The sequence below is a fragment of the Calonectris borealis genome, chromosome 14 (genome assembly GCF_964195595.1).
Source record: "Calonectris borealis chromosome 14, bCalBor7.hap1.2, whole genome shotgun sequence".
Taxonomy (NCBI): Eukaryota; Metazoa; Chordata; class Aves; order Procellariiformes; family Procellariidae; genus Calonectris; species Calonectris borealis.
The window spans coordinates 1,613,719-1,631,330 of record NC_134325.1 but is presented as its reverse complement, the minus strand read 5'-3'; the positions used below and the strand labels follow the sequence as shown (position 1 = coordinate 1,631,330).

At 52.0% G+C, this 17,612-nt stretch overlaps 2 protein-coding genes across 2 annotated transcripts in view; both read right to left on the bottom strand.

Moving 5' to 3' along the window:
• Positions 1–7,733, bottom strand: part of CD151 (CD151 molecule (Raph blood group)) — a 37,442-nt gene extending 29,709 nt beyond the window's left edge. The window contains exon 1 of the mRNA XM_075162961.1: positions 7,583–7,733. The gene's annotated coding sequence lies outside the window, so the exon portion shown is untranslated. The remainder of the gene's footprint in view (positions 1–7,582) is intronic.
• A 7,270-nt stretch (positions 7,734–15,003) lies between these two features.
• Positions 15,004–17,612, bottom strand: part of CRACR2B (calcium release activated channel regulator 2B) — a 39,834-nt gene continuing 37,225 nt past the window's right edge. The window contains exons 15-16 of the mRNA XM_075162960.1: positions 16,848–16,962; positions 15,004–15,166 (exon numbers count right to left, since the gene is read on the bottom strand). Of these exons, the coding sequence (XP_075019061.1) occupies positions 15,053–15,166; positions 16,848–16,962 (229 nt within the window). The 3' untranslated portion in view covers positions 15,004–15,052. The remainder of the gene's footprint in view (positions 15,167–16,847; positions 16,963–17,612) is intronic.

Genomic DNA, 17,612 nt, shown 5'->3' with positions numbered 1-17,612 from the left:
TGACACCAGCGAAAGCAGAGTTTTCCCTCTGCAACTGTGTCTGCTTCTCCCTCCTTCCAGGCTTCCTGCAGCACACCTGCGAGTCAGGATCCACGCTCCCCCCGTGCCTGACCAACTCCGAGGGCAAACGGTCCAGTGAAGGCAGCAACCAGGATTTTTTCCTGGTGTAAGCACAGTGGTTTAAGTTCCCCTTTTTCCTGTCTCGGGACACATTGCACACACCAGAGGTAAGCCCTGGGGAGCACACGATGGACAGGGCAGGCTTTTGTTAGGCTCTCCAGAGCCCATCTCCGAGGCTGAGCGCAGCCTCACTCCCCACGTACAGCACAGGAGCTCGGCGGGACGCTTGTACTCTTTCCCTGCTCAGGAGGAGGGAAAAAACAGCAAACTGGGACTGAAAGGCGCAGAAACCAGCCTGACAGTTCCTCCTCCCCAAATACAGAAAGAGGTCCTCCTGGTATTTGGAAATTTGTCCCTCCAAAACCCTCCGAGTGGACAAGGTAAATTGGAGGCCACACCAAATCCCGCGTCTCACCTCTGGCAGACCTCTCCCCTAAGCCAAGTCTCCCAACAAAGATGGAAGGGGGCTACTCCATATAGCGAGGGGGGACCTCCAACTAACCACAGCTTCCAGCTCAACTCCTCAGCAAGTTGTACTTCCACACAGGACTCGACTCATCCCTTCTACGCTACAACAGCCAAACCACAAGCACGAAGCCCAACACTTTCCCGTTTTCCCACTTTTCCTTGCGCACAGCACTCGACAACCCCCCCGAGACCCCTTCTTGCTCCAGAGCTGGCTGCTCCAAGGCAGTGCCTGCCACGCACGTGTCCCCGTGCCCGGCTTCTACGCCCGCCGTACCCCGCAGTGACTGCGCACACAGCTCCCCTCCACCTCCCCGGGAGCTGCACGTGCAGCTTACGGAGGAAAATAACAGATCACCTCTGTTTCCAGGGCAATGTGGGGGCGAGATACGGGATACGAATTCCTCCCTTCTGGATTCCACCAAAGCTAGGAAGAAATACTGACATTCACAAGCCATGACTCACGCCTGCCTCGTCCGGCACTCCAGAAGTCCCGCTCACTGGCTGGCATGCCAGAAATGCCAGCATGGCTGGCATCTGCCAGCTGGCTCTGTTAGCGTATAAATTTGACCAAAACCATCCTTCCCCCTTATTTTCTTTATTGTTGCACTGTGGTCACCGAGGATCAGAGCACTCCCTGAAAACACAACCACGCAGGCATCGCGGCTGTTGCTGTGGCAGGTAACAGGTCAGCGAGGCTCAAAACATGATCCACTTCACACAAAACAGAAACCTCTCCCCCAGAAATTCCTACCTCAAACCACTCTTGGTCCCAGTTTTAACTGGATCTCATTAGTGAAGAAGCCAAAGAACCCATTGTTCGTACTCCAGCTACGCTGGTAAGTCATACACTCGTAATTAAAGAGCTGCCAAGGACACCTCCGTTAACCTCCACAGAGCGTAATTCCTGACTGCCCCTCCTCCTCCCACTAGACCAGCACCCTGACCCCACCAGCAGCTACTTACGCTTACCTCCTCCTGCAGAGGAGCAGGCTACGCTTCCAGTCCCACGCTGAGCTTACTGCACTACTGCCTGAAGTGCAGCCACTCTACAGCACTTCTCCAGCTGCACTGGAGAGCCATAACCACCCCACCAGCAAGAGCGACTTCGGTTAGAAACACGGACCAAGCTGGTCATATCCAAAGCCCAAAAGACACCTCTTATTCTGCCGTGCAATACCAGGAGTGCAAAACAGGAATTATCTGCTTGGTCTTTCTCCTGTCTACTTCTCCCCCACAGGGGCAGAAGTGTTCCAGACATGCTTTCACCTTGCCCATTTGTACAGCACAGCCAGATCTTTCTCCTACAGCATCTCCAGAAGGTGTTTGTTCCTCTCAACCTGTCCCTCTCCTACGGTGGCATCTGGGAAACGTGTTGCAGATTTCAGCCCAACTCCACAGCTTCTTAGGAGCGCGCACCTTCCACTTTGCAGCGACAGGGACAAACTCCACAGAAGAACAGGCGCTTAGATAGAGCCTCCCTCACAACTCTTTCCACTGCCCCAGCTCCCCACTGTTTTCTTTCCTATAAAAGGAAAAAGAACCTGGCTTGGAAAAATGAACTTTGCTCCTTTTGCATTCAGATCTGGTACCAGCAATAGATAAGAAACAACGGTCAACGCCAAACATTTTATGTCACCTACTTCTGGCTCAGTTTTTCCTTACGAAGCCTCATTACCACTGCCAGGAACAACCCATGGGTCTGACCAACATCCCCTCTCGCACCTCCCACACGTCTCATGTCCACCTCTCTTAAGAGGCCGTGCCACAACCACATCCTCCACGCTCCCTCACTCAGATGCGCTCACCGCTTACAGATACGCTCAGCAGGTAGAAGAGGCGACTCTGCAGCAGCCTACATGGACGCAGGAAATTCACTGCACGATTAAAATTGCATTTCGTTGGCTGTACCCTGCTGACAGCGGCTGTGGGTCAACACCTAAATGAATTTAAATAGCTGCCAAGGACCCTGCCTTAACCGCCGCAGAACACAATTCCTGTTCTTCCTTATCCCACTAAGCCAGTATCCTGCCTCCAACCGCATCCAGCACTGCTAGCATCAAAGCTGTGCATGAAATACATGCACACAAATATATGTATCTCAAGAACCCCATGAAGAGCCCAGCTGGCATGTCACGGCAGCTACTCATGCTTGCATCCTTCTAAAGAGGCGGCTACGCTTTCAGTCCCGTGTTGAGCGTATTTCACTGCTGCTTGAAATGCACCTACCGAGCTGTACAGCACTTCTCCAGCTCGGACTGGAGAGCCATAACCACCCGACCAGCAAGAGGAACTTAAGTTAGAAACATGGACCAAGCTGGTCGTACCCAAAGGCAGCCCAGACTCCAAAATACACCTCTTATTCTGCAAAGTCAGGAGTGCAAAATAATGATTATCCTCCCGCTCATCCTGCCGTGAGTTTTATTACTGCGCAGCAGCCAGGACCCAGGACTAACGGACGGACTGAATCCATTCCCCGGGATGCCAGGCTGCTGAGATCACAAGCAGAGGAGTCTGGCAGGCGGGACAGAGCAGAGCACTGGCGAGAGAGATGCCCATCAGCAGTGCTGCTATCGCAGTGCCGAGCCTTGCCAAGAGGGCCTGGCACCCAACGGTTTTTGTGCCATGGGGAGGGATGGCACGAGGTGCCCTCCGCAGAACTGACAGAACACCATCTCCATCCGGCAGCCCTGCCATTCCTCATTTCTCCCTCCACACCCTGGCTTCAGGCATGGGGTGGCAGGGAAAAGCACGTTTCTCACGGATTGGGAAGATGGTCACCATCCTGGGGGAAAGCTCTGCCAAAATGCACACGCAAAAAAGAACGGGAAAATGGGGCGATTTTACAAACAGTGACACCGTTCATTTCATTTTGGCTTTGCTGTGGCAAAAGGAAAATTATGTTCAGGGTCTGAAAGGCAAGATGAGCAAGTGAGACAGAAGGAGACCTGGTCTTCACCTTCAGGATCTTGAAGGTTTTTAAACAACAGGGAGCCTAAGATTTCTGTTCCTCACAGCCAGGGAAGCTGGGACGAGCTGTAATTTCCAGGAGTCACCGTCCCTCAGGCCTTCCACGACCTCAGCTGTCGGCGCACATGCTCAGGGAGAGCTGGAGATAACCCAGAGTCGAGCCCCGGAGCAGAGAGTAGAGGTGGGGAGCAGGAGAGCATCTTCTCAGGAGGTTTCAAGAGCAAGACTGATGAGGCCATGGGGATAGCAGTAGTAGAGTGAGACATGAAAAAGCAAAGCTCCCCCTTTTTGTTTTACAGAGTCAGTCCATCCACTTTTTATCTTTCTAAGCTTCTGTCTTAAACAGAAGGCACAGGAAAATCAGAGGGACAGCATGATTGTGGTCTACCTGGACTTCAGTAAAGCCTTTGACACTGTCTCCCACAGCATTCTCCTAGAGAAGCTGGCGGCTCACGGCGTAGACAGGTCCACTCTTCACTGGGTAAAAAACTGGCTGGACGGCCAAGCCCAGAGAGTTGTGGTGAAGGGAGTTCAATCCAGTTGGCGGCCGGTCACGAGCGGTGTTCCCCAGGGCTCAGTGCTGGGGCCGGTCCTGTTCAATATCTTTATCAACGATCTGGACGAGGGGATCGAGTGCTCCCTCAGTCAGTCTGCAGGTGACACCAAGCTGGGCGGGAGTGTTGATCTGCTGGAGGGTGGGAAGGCTCTGCAGAGGGACCTGGACAGGCTGGATCGATGGGCCGAGGCCAATGTATGAGGTTCAACAAGGCCAAGTGCCGGGTCCTGCACTTGGGTCACAACAACCCCAGGCAACGCTACAGGCTTGGGGAAGAGCGGCTGGAAAGTGCCCGGAGGAAAAGGACCTGGGGGTGCTGGCCGACAGCGGCTGAACATGAGCCGGCAGTGTGCCCAGGTGGCCAAGAAGGCCAACGGCACCCTGGCCTGTATCAGAACTGGTGTGGCCAGCAGGTGCAGGGAGGTGATCGTGCCCCTGTACTGGGCACTGGTGAGGCCGCACCTCAAATCCTGTGTTCAGTTCTGGGCCCCTCACCACAAGAAGGACATGGAGGTGCTGGAGCGTGTCCAGAGAAGGGCAACGGAGCTGGTGAAGGGCCTGGAGCACAAGTCTGATGGGGAGCGGCTGAGGGAACTGGGGTTGTTCAGCCTGGAGGAGAGGAGGCTGAGGGGAGACCTCATCGCTCTACAACTACCTGAAAGGAGGTTGTAGCGAGGTGGGGGTTGGTCTCTTCTCCCAAGTAACAGCGATAGGACAAGAGGAAATGGCCTCAAGTTGTGCCAAGGGAGGTTTAGATTGGACATGAGGAGAAATTTCTTTACTGACAGAGTGGTCAGGCCTTGGACCAGGCTGCCCAGGGAAGTGGTGGAGTCCCCATCCCTGGAAGTATTTAAAAGACGTGTAGATGAGGCGCTTAGGGATATGGTGTAGTGGGCATGGGGGTGTTGGGTTGACGGTTGGACACGATGATCTTAGAGGTCTTTTCCAACCTTAATGATTCTATGATTGCTTTATAAGTGACCAAATCACCTGGAAATGTCAGGCAGGATAGTTTGCCGCATACAGATGTATGTGGTGATAGAGATGTTACATGTACAAATACATGTAAATACGTATTTTCCTCCTGTGCATAACAAGTAGCCCAACACAGTCCTTGGAGCAGAAGCCAAACTTTGTAGAAGCGATAAGTGAATTCACCTGTGGGATGACCCAACTAGAGGAGACACAGCTCACCAGTCAACGCCTTCAGGGCTGTCTCAAGAGCAAGGCAGTCGTTGCCTGGTCTGTGTATGTGCAATAGGAACAGCTAGAGTTGTGCTACAACTTCTATTAGCTGGGAATAACATAATACGCCTGCTGGAAAGTTCCTAACGGGGATAGATAGCACTCCATCAGCCACCCCCACCTAGCATTTTCGCTTGACAAGGGAATACAAGCAGCTTTCTTTCACCCCCATGCTGAAGAATCTCTCACACCCATCGACACAAACTTTCGGAGGCTGCACTGAGAAAATCCTTCACAGCGCCAAGATTTCGGCTGTGTGTGCCTTACTGTACTTGAAGAGAAGCCTCAGAGTCTTGCCCACTTCCAAGCTGGCATAAGACTTCCCTTCTGCACAAGGGAAGCATTGGAGAAAAATCACATAGAAAAGGCACGTTCTTATTCTTTACTAGAGTCAACATACAGCAGGACTTCCACCAGGCAACTGTGGGAGTCATTCTCCTCCACTGCAGAAGGAATCCACCAAGAAGGTAAGCCATTATTTAAAAAAAGCCACAAACCAATCAATATATGCAGCCGTTTGGAATAAAACATGCTTTTTGCAGAAATACAGCATATGGACAGAAAGACAACGAGGTCAGGAACTCAAAGACATCAGGAAACTGCAGAGCAAGGATGTGATCTCAGGATAGTTACACGGAGGAACTCAAAAGCTGCCAGCTCCTCCAGCTCGCAACCCAAGCTTTCAGCAAGGACATCTGACCCAAAGTGCTGGCACCTAGGAGCAGCTGTGGCAAACCAGAGCCCAGACCCTGTGCAAGCCAGCGTTATGCCTCTGACAGGGACCTGTCACCAGATGCCTCAGGCAAAGCATAAGTGGTGCTGCCCCAAACATTACCCCCCTTCCGACAATCTGCAGATCGGGAGCTGCCTGTCCTAGGCACACAAACTCCTTCAGAGAATCTGAATACACTGAAACTTTGGCATCGACTTTTCCAGTTTCTGTTGAGCTCAGCAAGCTCAGAAGAGACAGAGGCTCTGTTCTCTCCGTCACAGGCAGTCATCTTTGGTAGCAGCGAGAGGAGGAGGGCTGGGATGGACCTTTGACTGACGACACTCCTACAGACTCTTCAGCCTCAACAACACCAGGCGGTAGATATCCCATCACACCAAAAGCTCCCCTAAGAACCTAGGGAACGGCCTCGCAGATGGCAAAGGAAACGCATTTTGGCAAAAGGGACTTGTTTCAAAACTGTTTCAACAAAATGGCCACCACGGGGCATTACCTCCGATGGGTGATGCCATTTCAATTAACCCTTGTTCTAGCAAACACCATGTGAACTCTCAGAGCAAGCCAGGAAGCGCTGCAGGGGGACAAATGAAGTGAAGCAGCGTAATTTAAGGGACGCGATAGCGTAGAGTGAAATAAAGATATGTCATTGCTAAAATTCAACAGGATACTGCAACAGGTTGATTACAAAAGCCCTCAGGAAGAGTCAGGATTTTTTTTTACAGCAGTTTACGTCCTTCAAGAGATGACACGGAGCAACGGCTACTGGGAAAGATTCCTCATGGCAAGCAACACCACGGTGCAACAACAACCCATCGCCATCAGCCTCCCGCCCGATTCAGCTTCCAGAAAATGAAAGAAACAGAACATCGCCTGGGTTTTGTGGTAAACAAGGGCTCGCTCTCCCCCTCCTCCACCTCCAAGGGTCCTACAAACCCAACATAAAGGCCAAGGCTTATTTGTACAACAGGGAGACTTAACTGAACAAAAGGCTGAAGGAGATAAATACCGCTTCACAAGATTACGGCAACATTCGGAACATCTTTCCTAACGCACAGACTGTGCAAAGCTTCTGACACTCCCCCCCGCAACAGGTTAAAACACTTTTTAAAGAAAAAAAGCCAAGCCGCTGGGAAGTTGTACAATGCCGCCGGGCGCTGCTGGGGAAGCAAAGCAGCGCTGCCACAGAGCTGGCCCGGGTGAGGGCGGCCGCCTCAGGGCCCGGCGGCCCAGCCCGCGGCTCGGGAGGCAGCGGCGGGTGCGGGGAGCGCCAGACCCTCGCTGCGGTGAACGGGGCCCACGGGCAGCGCTCAGCCTCCCCCCTCCCAGGCCGGGCTGTCAGGGGCTGCTGCAGGCAGCACCCGCCGTCGTCCCGGCCTCCCCACGCCGCCCCAGCCGCTGCTCCCACCCCGCCTCCCCGCCGTGCCGCTTCCACAACGGCCCGCGCCCCCCGCCCTCCCTTCCCGGGCGGCCGCCATTTCGGGGGCGCCCCGCCTCACCCCTCCGCAGGGAGCCGCGCCGGACCGGAGCGCTCCGCGCCGCCTCACGCCCCGACCTGCCGCGCTGTGAGGGAGGGAAGGTACCGGCAGAGGGCGGCGCGGCCAGCCCGGCCCAGCCCAGCCCGGGACGCCCAGCGGGCGCGGCCGCCCCAACCCCGCGGGGCGGTGCCTGCTCGGGGGCCGCCTCCCTGCGGCCGCACCGCCCGGCCCGCGGCCTGGCCTCGCCCCTTGGGCTGCTCGTCGTTCGCTGCAGAACACATCGCCCCGGAGGCCGGCGGTCTGCGGGCTCCGCGGTGCTGGTGCTGCTGCCGCGCCTCTGGCAGCAGTGACCCCCGGCTCCCGCCACCGGGGCCTCAGCTGGCGGGGCCATTGCCACGGGCAGCGCGTTACAGCAAACGCGAGCTTCTTTCTCTTCTCTTTTTTTTTTTCAGGGCGTCAGACCGGCTTGTTAAAGAGTTTTCCATGAAGCGCCCTGTAAATCACCATCAAGCCCCGACTGGCGCATTGCCTCATCCTTCCATTACCTCATTTCAAGTTCAGCCCAAATACCTCTGCGCCAAGCAAGGGCCCCGCACGGGGGCTGGTCTCGGCACAGGCCCTCGCCCCCTCCCGCGGCGGCTGAGCGGCCTCCCACGGTTTTTCAGGGGTGGGTGGGAAGAGGGGAGAGATGAGCAGGGAGGGAGGGAAAGGCCGGTTTGTGACACTGAACCTCTCCTGCCCATGTGCCAAAAACCGCTTCATCCTTCCCAAGGAGTAAACCAACTCCTCTCTCCTCAGCCCACGGGGATCCCACCTAAGCTTTAGTCCAGAGCCCCTGGAGAGCCAAGGGACTCAACAGAGCCCCAGGGGACCAGCGCACCCGGACACATCCAGAGGTTTCCTGCGGGGAGCGTGTGGCAGAGCCAGGAGGCAACAAGCGACGCCGGCCCCTACCCCCAGCCGCAGCCCTCCGTGGCGGATCCTGGGCGGCCAGCCGCCCTCTTGCCGTGGCCAGAGATTTCATGTGCGAACAGGAGAGAACGTAACCTCCCGCCTTGGCGGATTGGGGTCAGCAAATGGGCATGATTAGGCACAACTGCTGCCTGCACGGCAGTCGTGTGCTTGGGAAAGCCTGCAGGTAAAGGTGAGATAGGACCCCCCACCTCCCAATCCTCAGCTTATTGCTGGAGTAATATATATTTACTGGACATATGTATTTACCTTGAAAAAACTAATTTTACCTGGTCAGGTCTCCTGTGGACTAGTCATTTCAGAAGAAACACACAGCTACACTTGTGTTTGCAGGATCAGGGCCTTATTAAACCACATGGCTTGATAGGCGTATAAAGCATGCCTTGCAGGCCTGAAAAGTCTGGAGCCGGATTATTGTAGCTGCGCCAACTGAAATTTCCGTGTGACTCATAAACAGCCAGATAAGTAACGAGCAGACTGACGGTAGCTCGAAGAGCTAACGAAGCTCCAAACTGTGGGACTGTGGATCTATTGGCGCTGAGCAGGAGATTTCCAAATAGAGCATTTAAAGGTATACAGCATGAGCTATCAGATACGTTTATACTCGGAGGTTAAGTACTTGGTCAATATATATGTGGACTAAGCAAAGTAAAAAGAGCATGAAAAGACACAAACAGAAGGTGGTGACAGGACAGAAAATAATGTGTGAGAGACTGCATCATCCCCATAGCAGGAACTGATTAAATGGTGTAAATGGAAACTGTCCCTTGGAGTTCAGGCTGCTGGAACAAAGAAGGTAGAAGAAAACAACATCCCAAATCTTTGCAATTCCTGCATTTGTCCTGTGGGAAAGCTTTAAACTTAACACTGTGGCTTAACGCTCACTCTTCAGCCCTGTTTTGGCTTTTCAAAGAGATGCTGTCAGGCTAATCCTGTTAGGCTTATCCTTAGCATATCGACATGAGAGATACAGGTGACACGCAGGGCAGAGTGGGGTCCCTCTGCCTGCAAGCAGAGCTTTGTGGGACCGTGGCTGCTTATCAGAGCAGCTGGTTTTTTCACCTTTGCCCCTAGATCTGATTGTATACACAGCTGCGCTGTTGCATGTGCCAGGATAAGGCTTCCCGGGCTGTAAGAAGAGTACTTTCTTGTGATAGGATTCCAAAATGCCTTACAGATTATGTGCAAAAAGTCACCTGTCCACTAAGAGACTGCAGCCAATATGGCGCAGGAATAAGCCCCCAGAGAGAGTCTGTTTTGCATCCTCCCTCGTCTCATGCCACCTCAGGATATCCCCATCATTTGCTTTTTATTTATGCTGTAGTTTCCAGTCACTCGTAAAGGGTGGCTGCTCTCAGGGCTTCCATTCTGACAAAAACAGGGGGATGTAGTAAAATTAGGGATTTTGTGGAAGGTCTGGTCTAGTTTGGCATCAGACAGGTTTAAAAACTAACAACATGCCCCTCTAGACTGTAAGTGTCTGCGTCTTCCAACAGGACATTTAAATATTGTGCGGAGAGACAACACAAGATCATCCAGTAATAAAACCCACCCTGGTGCTTACTGTTGTCCAAGCGCAACCCGCTCAAACTCTCTGCCACTTTTTGAAATAAAAGTCCACCCTGTTCCCGCTAGAAAGAGATGTTACAAGGAGCTACCCATGCTCTCAATTTATAGCAGGGGAAATAAGTAATAATTTCTTTGGTCAAAGCTGCAGAGATTAGTTCTGCAATGCACGAACATCCAGCGGGAGCCATGCCAGGGCACAAGGCTCAAAAGCAACCAAATTCCTAACTCTAGTGAAAAGGATGCATGGGACATTATTAAAATAAATGTTTAGTTCTACAAATGTAGGCACAAGGTGAGAACATGCCCTCTCTGAAGGCACTACACTGCCCCCAGACATTGGGGAAGCATCTCCCCTTTTTCTCCTCCCTGCTCTGCCTTCCCTGATCCGGCTGCTTGGAAGAGGTAAAAAAATAAGACTGGAGATGAATTGCTCCTGTGCTGCCGCCATGACATGGGTTTCTGATCAACTCTCTCCCTACTTGTAAACCTCCCGTTTGTACCACTGTGGGGGACAGGCTTCTCAGCACTTCAGGAGCAGCGAGAAGGGGAGGTCACGCGACGATCAGCGACTGAAGAAGGGAGGCTGAATCTCCTGCAGCGCCTGAAAAAAATCTCTCAACACAACCATTTGTAAGACAGCATTTCTTTATTGCCTGTACTCTGCTTGCACACTAGGAAAACATGCTTAAGGTTGTACATGAAAAAGACCCACGCCGTAGTTCTTGCCGTTGCAATATGACAGCGCTGATAAAGGTAATAAATAGAGTGGCCTGTATATGTGTGTGTCAGCTGTATTGTCAGCACCTTTGTCTTTCATGTGCTCTGTACACAGCGTGGGAGGTGCGCGTTCAGACCACGTTAGCAGACTGGCTACTGCTCTCTTCCTTCTGCAGCAACTTCCCAAATCCTGCTGCTGCAGGTAAGTCAATGTTAGCGTTACTGATGTGCCCCGACCAAAGGTGCCAGTTCTTAGTCAGCGCCACTCCTTATTAACCTGCAGCTGGAGCACGATGCAGAGGAGTCGTTGACAGCAGCTCCCCCAACTCAGGCGGTGGGTTTGACCTATTCAACAGGTGATAATGTCTGTGCTCCTTCACGCCCACATTGGCTAGAAAGCCAGAAAGCCACATCTGTGTTCAGATTACAGGTGGTTTCCGAAAACAGAGAGGATTTCCCTTCCGAAACATTGTTTTTTGCAAACACAAGCCGTTCCGCTGGCAGCGCTGCTGGTGTTACTCCACACCAGCAGCCCTGGTTCCTTCTGGACCTCTTCTAACTTTCTGATTCCCAGTCTCTGGAAGGCGTTACTGCAGTTAAACACAGCGTGAACCACAGCCAGCCAGCAGTAAGGACTGAGCAGGAGCTTATTACTTTTAGCTATTCCTTTTAGTCAGGAATCTTGCTCTTCCGGAGAAAAACTTCCTCTTTCCTATCAGGAGCAAAGGGCACCGGGAGGAACCACGGAAATTCTTTGTAATACTGACGGGCTGTAGGTGACTCAGAGCACTTTTCCTGCATGGGATATTCCCAGAGAAATTTGTGCCATAAACAGACATTCAGAGTAATCACCTTATCCCAAGAGAGGAAAGACAGTGGATAAATATAGGCCTTCCCGATGCTGCAGGATTGGGGGGACTGCTTCACAGCTGCAGTATCACATCTTGTGCCTAAAATGTCAAAGTCACATACAGAAACAGGCCCAAAGAAGAACGGGAAGAGGGCATTACAAAAAAAGCTCACTTAGTCCCACAAGGCTTTAAGAGCAACTGAGCTACAAAACAGAAAGCATCACGCCCCAGAGAACAGCAGGGGCTTCATGCCCAGGCACAGCGGCAGCTATGCCGAGAGGCGCGCTTTTGGGGCCGGCTCCTACCTCAGCCCGCGCCTCCCCTCGCCCTGCTTTGCCCCGCTCCTCCGTGACAAGAAGGCCCCTTCCCAAGGGGAACAGTCCCAGTCCTGCTCTTTCTCAGGCCCTTCACCAGGAAAGTGAGGTTATCGCACAAGATCCCCGCAAGAGAACTTCACTGGGTAGGTTTCAGGCAGGCAGCTGCCCCGTGCTTCCAGCCCGGGTACGTTTGAAAGCACCGTGGTCAAGCTAGCAGGGTGGGATCTTCCAGTACTGCACGTCAGTCAGTCCCTGGTTGTTGGAAATTCTTCAGGAAAGGATAAGAGAATGGGAGGAAACAGGCAGCAGCCAGCCTTAAAACAGGCTATATATGGCCCCCTAGTATGTACAGCACAGCTCCTGCCACGGGTTCTGACTCAGCGGCACGTGAGTCCCAGGGCAACTGCTCTGTGTTCTGTAAACAGTAAGAGAGGGACAGTGACAAGGTCCATTAGGGTGACAAAGTGAAGAAAGCCATCGGGATGACTCGTTTCATCAGGTCATACTATATCCACATATGGAATCCGTTAACTACAATATTGGCAAGTCAAACCAAATTTCGCAGTACGTACAGGGCCTGATCCAGACCTTACAGGAACTGACGCAGGTTTTCCCGCTTACCACAGCAGGCTTTCAGCTGGGCTCTGCTCTTAGAGAACCAAGAGGAGATGCTGCTCTTTGAGACGGATGGATCACTACCTAGAGCTAGCGCAAATTTAAAATAATTTCTTCATCTCTTTTACACTAAAATTCTATTTAACACAGCACCCACTGTGTCCTTCACTCTCTGCTGCTAGGCCACTTTTTTGCCAGAAAGAAAAGGAACAGGACTTCTTCCTTTTACAGGGAAGTGACCTCTCCAGACAGAAGAGGAGCCCCAGTTTGTGCTATCACCCAAGACCACCCGAGTTCCCCCAAAGAAGCAGAGGCCCCCAGAGACCAGGGCTGCGTGCAGAGCTGGGAAATGGAACAGTGCAGATCATATGTTCATTTTGGCCTCATTTAGTGCCTTGAAATTCCCAGATGGGGAAAAGCTGCAGCTTCCTCAAGTCTCTGCAGAGCTGATACCACCAGATTCAGCTTGCTTGAAAGGAACCCCAGCTTCATGAAACAGCGTCGGCACATGTCTCTTGCTGACACACTGATGTGCCTTATGCACAGCACCCTTTCCTCCTACTGACATCTTCCAGCTGCAGGGCATTCTCCCTCTGCCTGTCTTCTTGTGCTGTCAGCAACCTGGAACAAGCAGCACAGATCAAGAACACAACCCGGTTACTGAGATCTTCCTGCCAAGGCATTTGGCCCTGCCCTTTGCTCCCCATCAGCCAGGGACATTTAGGATTGCAAAAAGCAACTGGCCCAGAGACTTCTCTGGAAGTTGGGCTAGATAAACCGCACACAGAAAATGAGCATGAATTTCCAGGGAACAGGGAAAGAAACTGGACACATACAAGAGGGGACAGCATGGCTTAGTAGTCAGAGCACCAGACCGGGGCGTGAGGGGTCTGTGCCTTATTCCCAAGCTCCCACACTGATGGCAGAACCCCAGGCTGTTTGCTTCACCTGTCTGGGCCATCTCGGGCAGCAGCATGGTAATAAAGCACACCGAAGGCACATGCTATGGGAGACGTGATTTACCTAGCTAGTAAGTAAATCATCCCAGCTAATGAACAGCTAAGTCCTGCTGTGAATTTAACAGAGATGATGTAGCAGGAGGTGAAGGGATAAAAGAAAACAAAAGGATATTTTTCTTGCAAGATTTCAAAGACTTTTTTCAAAACTACTTGCTTTTTTAAAAACTAAAAATCTTAGAGCAAACTTCGTTCAGCCTTACAAAGTGTCTTATCTCCCTCTAAAAATATTGCCACCAAAACACCACAATTCTGTACAATGCTTAATAAGATAAGGAAGAAAAAACCCTTAGAGATGCATGCAGACTTCAAACTGAAAATGCCAACTTGAAATCTGGGATAGTACACAAGGTTTTTGTGGTGAAATATTCAAATTAAACTCCCAATCTTTCAACAGCCAGCTCTGCCAGATGAAGCTTTGCATGTGATAACGTCCAGTCTACACTTGGTGCTCTCCAGGCACGGAAGACAAGGACCTGGAGTCAGGGGGCAGAGCGAGCACGTTGCTCCAGGTCTTTTTTGTGACATGGCAGAAAGTCAGTCTCTGACAACCCCCTCTCCTTGCCCGTTCCCCCGGAGAGCCCACGCCAATCACCTACAGCTGGGGAAGTATCCCAGGGCGACTGTTCCTGTTCACTGACCTGGCCATGTGCAGCATGGGCTCCGTGATGTTATAGCCAGTCATGGCGCTGCACTCGTAGAAGACAGCCTTGTACTCCTGCCAGAGAGCACAGCAAGCACCCACGTTGGCGGCCAGCTCTCCCCCACCGATCGCTCACACCCCTGGGAGCTGGCCCACCCTCGCTGCCGGGAACTCTGCCGAGAGCAGCTGGGGGCAGGAGGGTGGCTGTTACCACCCTGCTCACCAACCCGGGAAGAGGAGATGCTTTTTCAGCATTGGGGGCCCAGCCAGAGTGTCCAAAAGGGAAGACTGGGGGAGCTATTTGGGAAGAGAAAACATCTGCCCAGGGTACTTAGATTCCCTTTGTGAAGCAGAGTGCAGAAGATGGGGAACACCTCTGAAACCCTGCCTCCCCCCCAGAGGCCAGGGTACCAGTGGGCCTGCAGACGCAGGCAGCGAGGAAGGCGGCAGGACGATTTTGCGGAGCATGCATTAGGGGAGTCCTCAAATGGGAAAACAGCCGTGCACGCTCCCCTCAGCAAGACTGAGCATCACTGTAAGGAGGCATCAAGCCTCAAGAGAAATACATGAGCATGCCTCACGGCCATTGTCTGCCACATGCTGGCCACCACCCCATCCTCCCTGGTACCAGAGGGACCTTGGTACATGTTTGCATTGGAGAAGCAGGGGGCGGGGGGCGAGGGAAGGTACCATACTGGGAAATGGCTCCAAGAAGGGCCTCCTGCCAGCCAGGCTGCCCTGCTTACAGCGGGAGGGAGGCTGCAGAGCAGATCGAGCAGCAGAGCACAGAGTCACACCTTCGCCAGCCTTTCCCCCTCCACCTTGGGCACATCCCGGGTCTCTCTCTGCGCAGCATCCATTTTATTTCCAAGCAGAAAGACCACAGCTCCATCCTCGATACCTTCCTGCAAAAGAAACAGGGTAAAGCACCCTAGAGACTGAGCTGAGGGAGCGAAATATCTTGGAGCAGATCCTCTTCCAGCTCGTGCAAACAAGACCTTCAGTGGCAGCAGGATCAGGCTCTTTAGCTCATTAAAGGGCCATTCCTCAAATAGCCCCAGGGATTTGTGGAAGGAAGCTTAAACTACGGGAATGTATTTCAAAAGTTTGGTATGTACAGCTGGGATGCTGAGAGAGGGGAGACAGGACATAAGTTAGTCTCTGGGAAATAACAAGCCTAAAGAAAAGCAGTTTGCCCCATAGGTGTTGGGTATTTAAGTTCAGGCAGAGCTTCTTATTAAGTTCAATAATTTTTGTGTGTATGTGCGGTACTATTCGTCTGATGTGCTGTCCTAAACTCAACCATCCCTTGCTGAAAATCCACTGGCCAAGCAAGCTAAACAACTTTCAACTCTTGTACAGGGTCTCTGTAGGAACTGTTATTCCTAGGCGATCCCTGGAGCCCATTACCTTTGGTAAAACTCCCTCTAGTTCCACTGGCTCACTAGAACATCGCCAGAGTTAGGACTGCAGAACGGGGCTCCAAGTTATTTCCAAATTTGACTGCCCTGGATGACTTACAGTACTTGAACAGCTTCAAAGTTCAAAGATAAATACTAAGATGGGAAAAGGAAAAGAAGAGAGATTATTAAAAGTTACAGATTTCGGGTGCTTTGATTTTCTGTGTGCTCAGTTTAACCTTCCTGAAAGGAGCCTGATTTTCAGAGGCTGGTTAGTTTTGAAAATCTTAACCTTCGATCTTTTAGAGTCCAAAGAAATAGCTGAGTGTTGTTCCCCACCCCCCCCAACAGGCCTGTGGAAGTTAATAATATTAGAAACCTCCAACCTATGCTTACTCATTTCACTTAGATCTTGGTTTCTGAGACTCAGCACAATCAAAACAAAACCACCCTTAACAATTTCCCTTCAGCTCTGACTCACCTATACACAACTTATTTAAATTAAACGGACAGTAATTTTTGTCTCTGCTAGCAGATACAAGCCACAGATGAATGCTTTTATTGAGAGTTTGGAAATAAAAAGCAGGGGGGCAGACTACGGTATTAATATACAGTCACCAAATAAAAAAGAACAGAAAAAAAAAATCAACTGTTAAAGTTGAAGCAAACGAGGAAAAAAATAAGCTATTACTAATATTTCAGTCTCATTTAGACATCTCAAGGCAGAGTCAGGATGTGATCATGCAAAGCGCTGTGCATGCATGCTGCAGGTCTGAGCCTAAACGCACCAGGGCCATCCCCCTTTCCTGTGCATAGGCTGGACACCAGGAGATCTCCTTGCCCGAGCAGAGGTGTGATGTGACCACGTTTAGGAGACGTTGCCAATGCATGTGGGCTGCTTACAAACACACACTACTGTTTTGGCAGGTCCCACCACCTTCTGCCATAGAAACAGCCCTCCCTCGTTTAATGGGCTACCACTGGCTTTGGTATCTTCAACAAGAAGCCCCTGGTCCCAAACTGACGACCACAGGCAGTACCCATAGCATCTGCTTTGATAATTCATCCTCCCATGGTCAACAGGACCTCCTGGGGCACCGGAGAACGTCGCTCCCAGACAAACTGCTGGAGCTGCTCTGGAGCAAGGCAGCGGCAGCACCACCAGCATTAGAGGCCCAGCTCTCACCTGGACACTGCTCATCCAGTTCCGCACCGCCGTGAAGGAGCACTCGGCCGTAATGTCGTACATCACCAGAATCCCATCTGCCTTCCGGAAATACTGCTTGGTAATGCTCCGAAACCTGAGCCCAAATGAAACCAAAGGCACTCTCAGAACCACAGCTGTGTAATGACAAGAAACAGGACGGGATTATCTGTCTTTTAGTGCAGGCTCTCTGCAAGGCCTGGCAGCCCCTGAGTGTGAGATGTGTCCCCTGGGGCTGGCGTGTACAGGCTGGCCACAGACAGGTCAGATCCTTGCACCTTTGAGGCAGGCCAGGCAGCCATGGTAAGCAGGAGTCTTTCCAAACGCATGGTGCTGAGAAAGCAGGAAGACCTTCGCAGGTCAGGAGGAAAGAAACAGAAGAATTTGTTTAGGTGGGACAGGAAGAGGTAATTGCCTATAAAATTAGGGTTACAAGATCAGGTTCGAGACCATCTAAGGAACCTGAAGGTGCACAAGTCCATGGGACCTGATGAGATCCATCCGCGGGTCCTGAGGGAACTGGTGGATGAAATTGCTAAGAATTTGAGAAGTTGTGGCAATCCAGTGAAGTTCCCACTGACTGGAAAAGGGAAAACATAACCCCCATTTTTAAAAAGGGGAAAAAGGAAGGCCTGGGGAACGACAGGCCAGTCAGTCTCGCCTCTGTGCCTGGGAAGATCATGGAACAGATCCTCCTGGAAGCTGTGCTAAGGCACATGGAGGACAGGGAGGGGATTCGAGACAGCC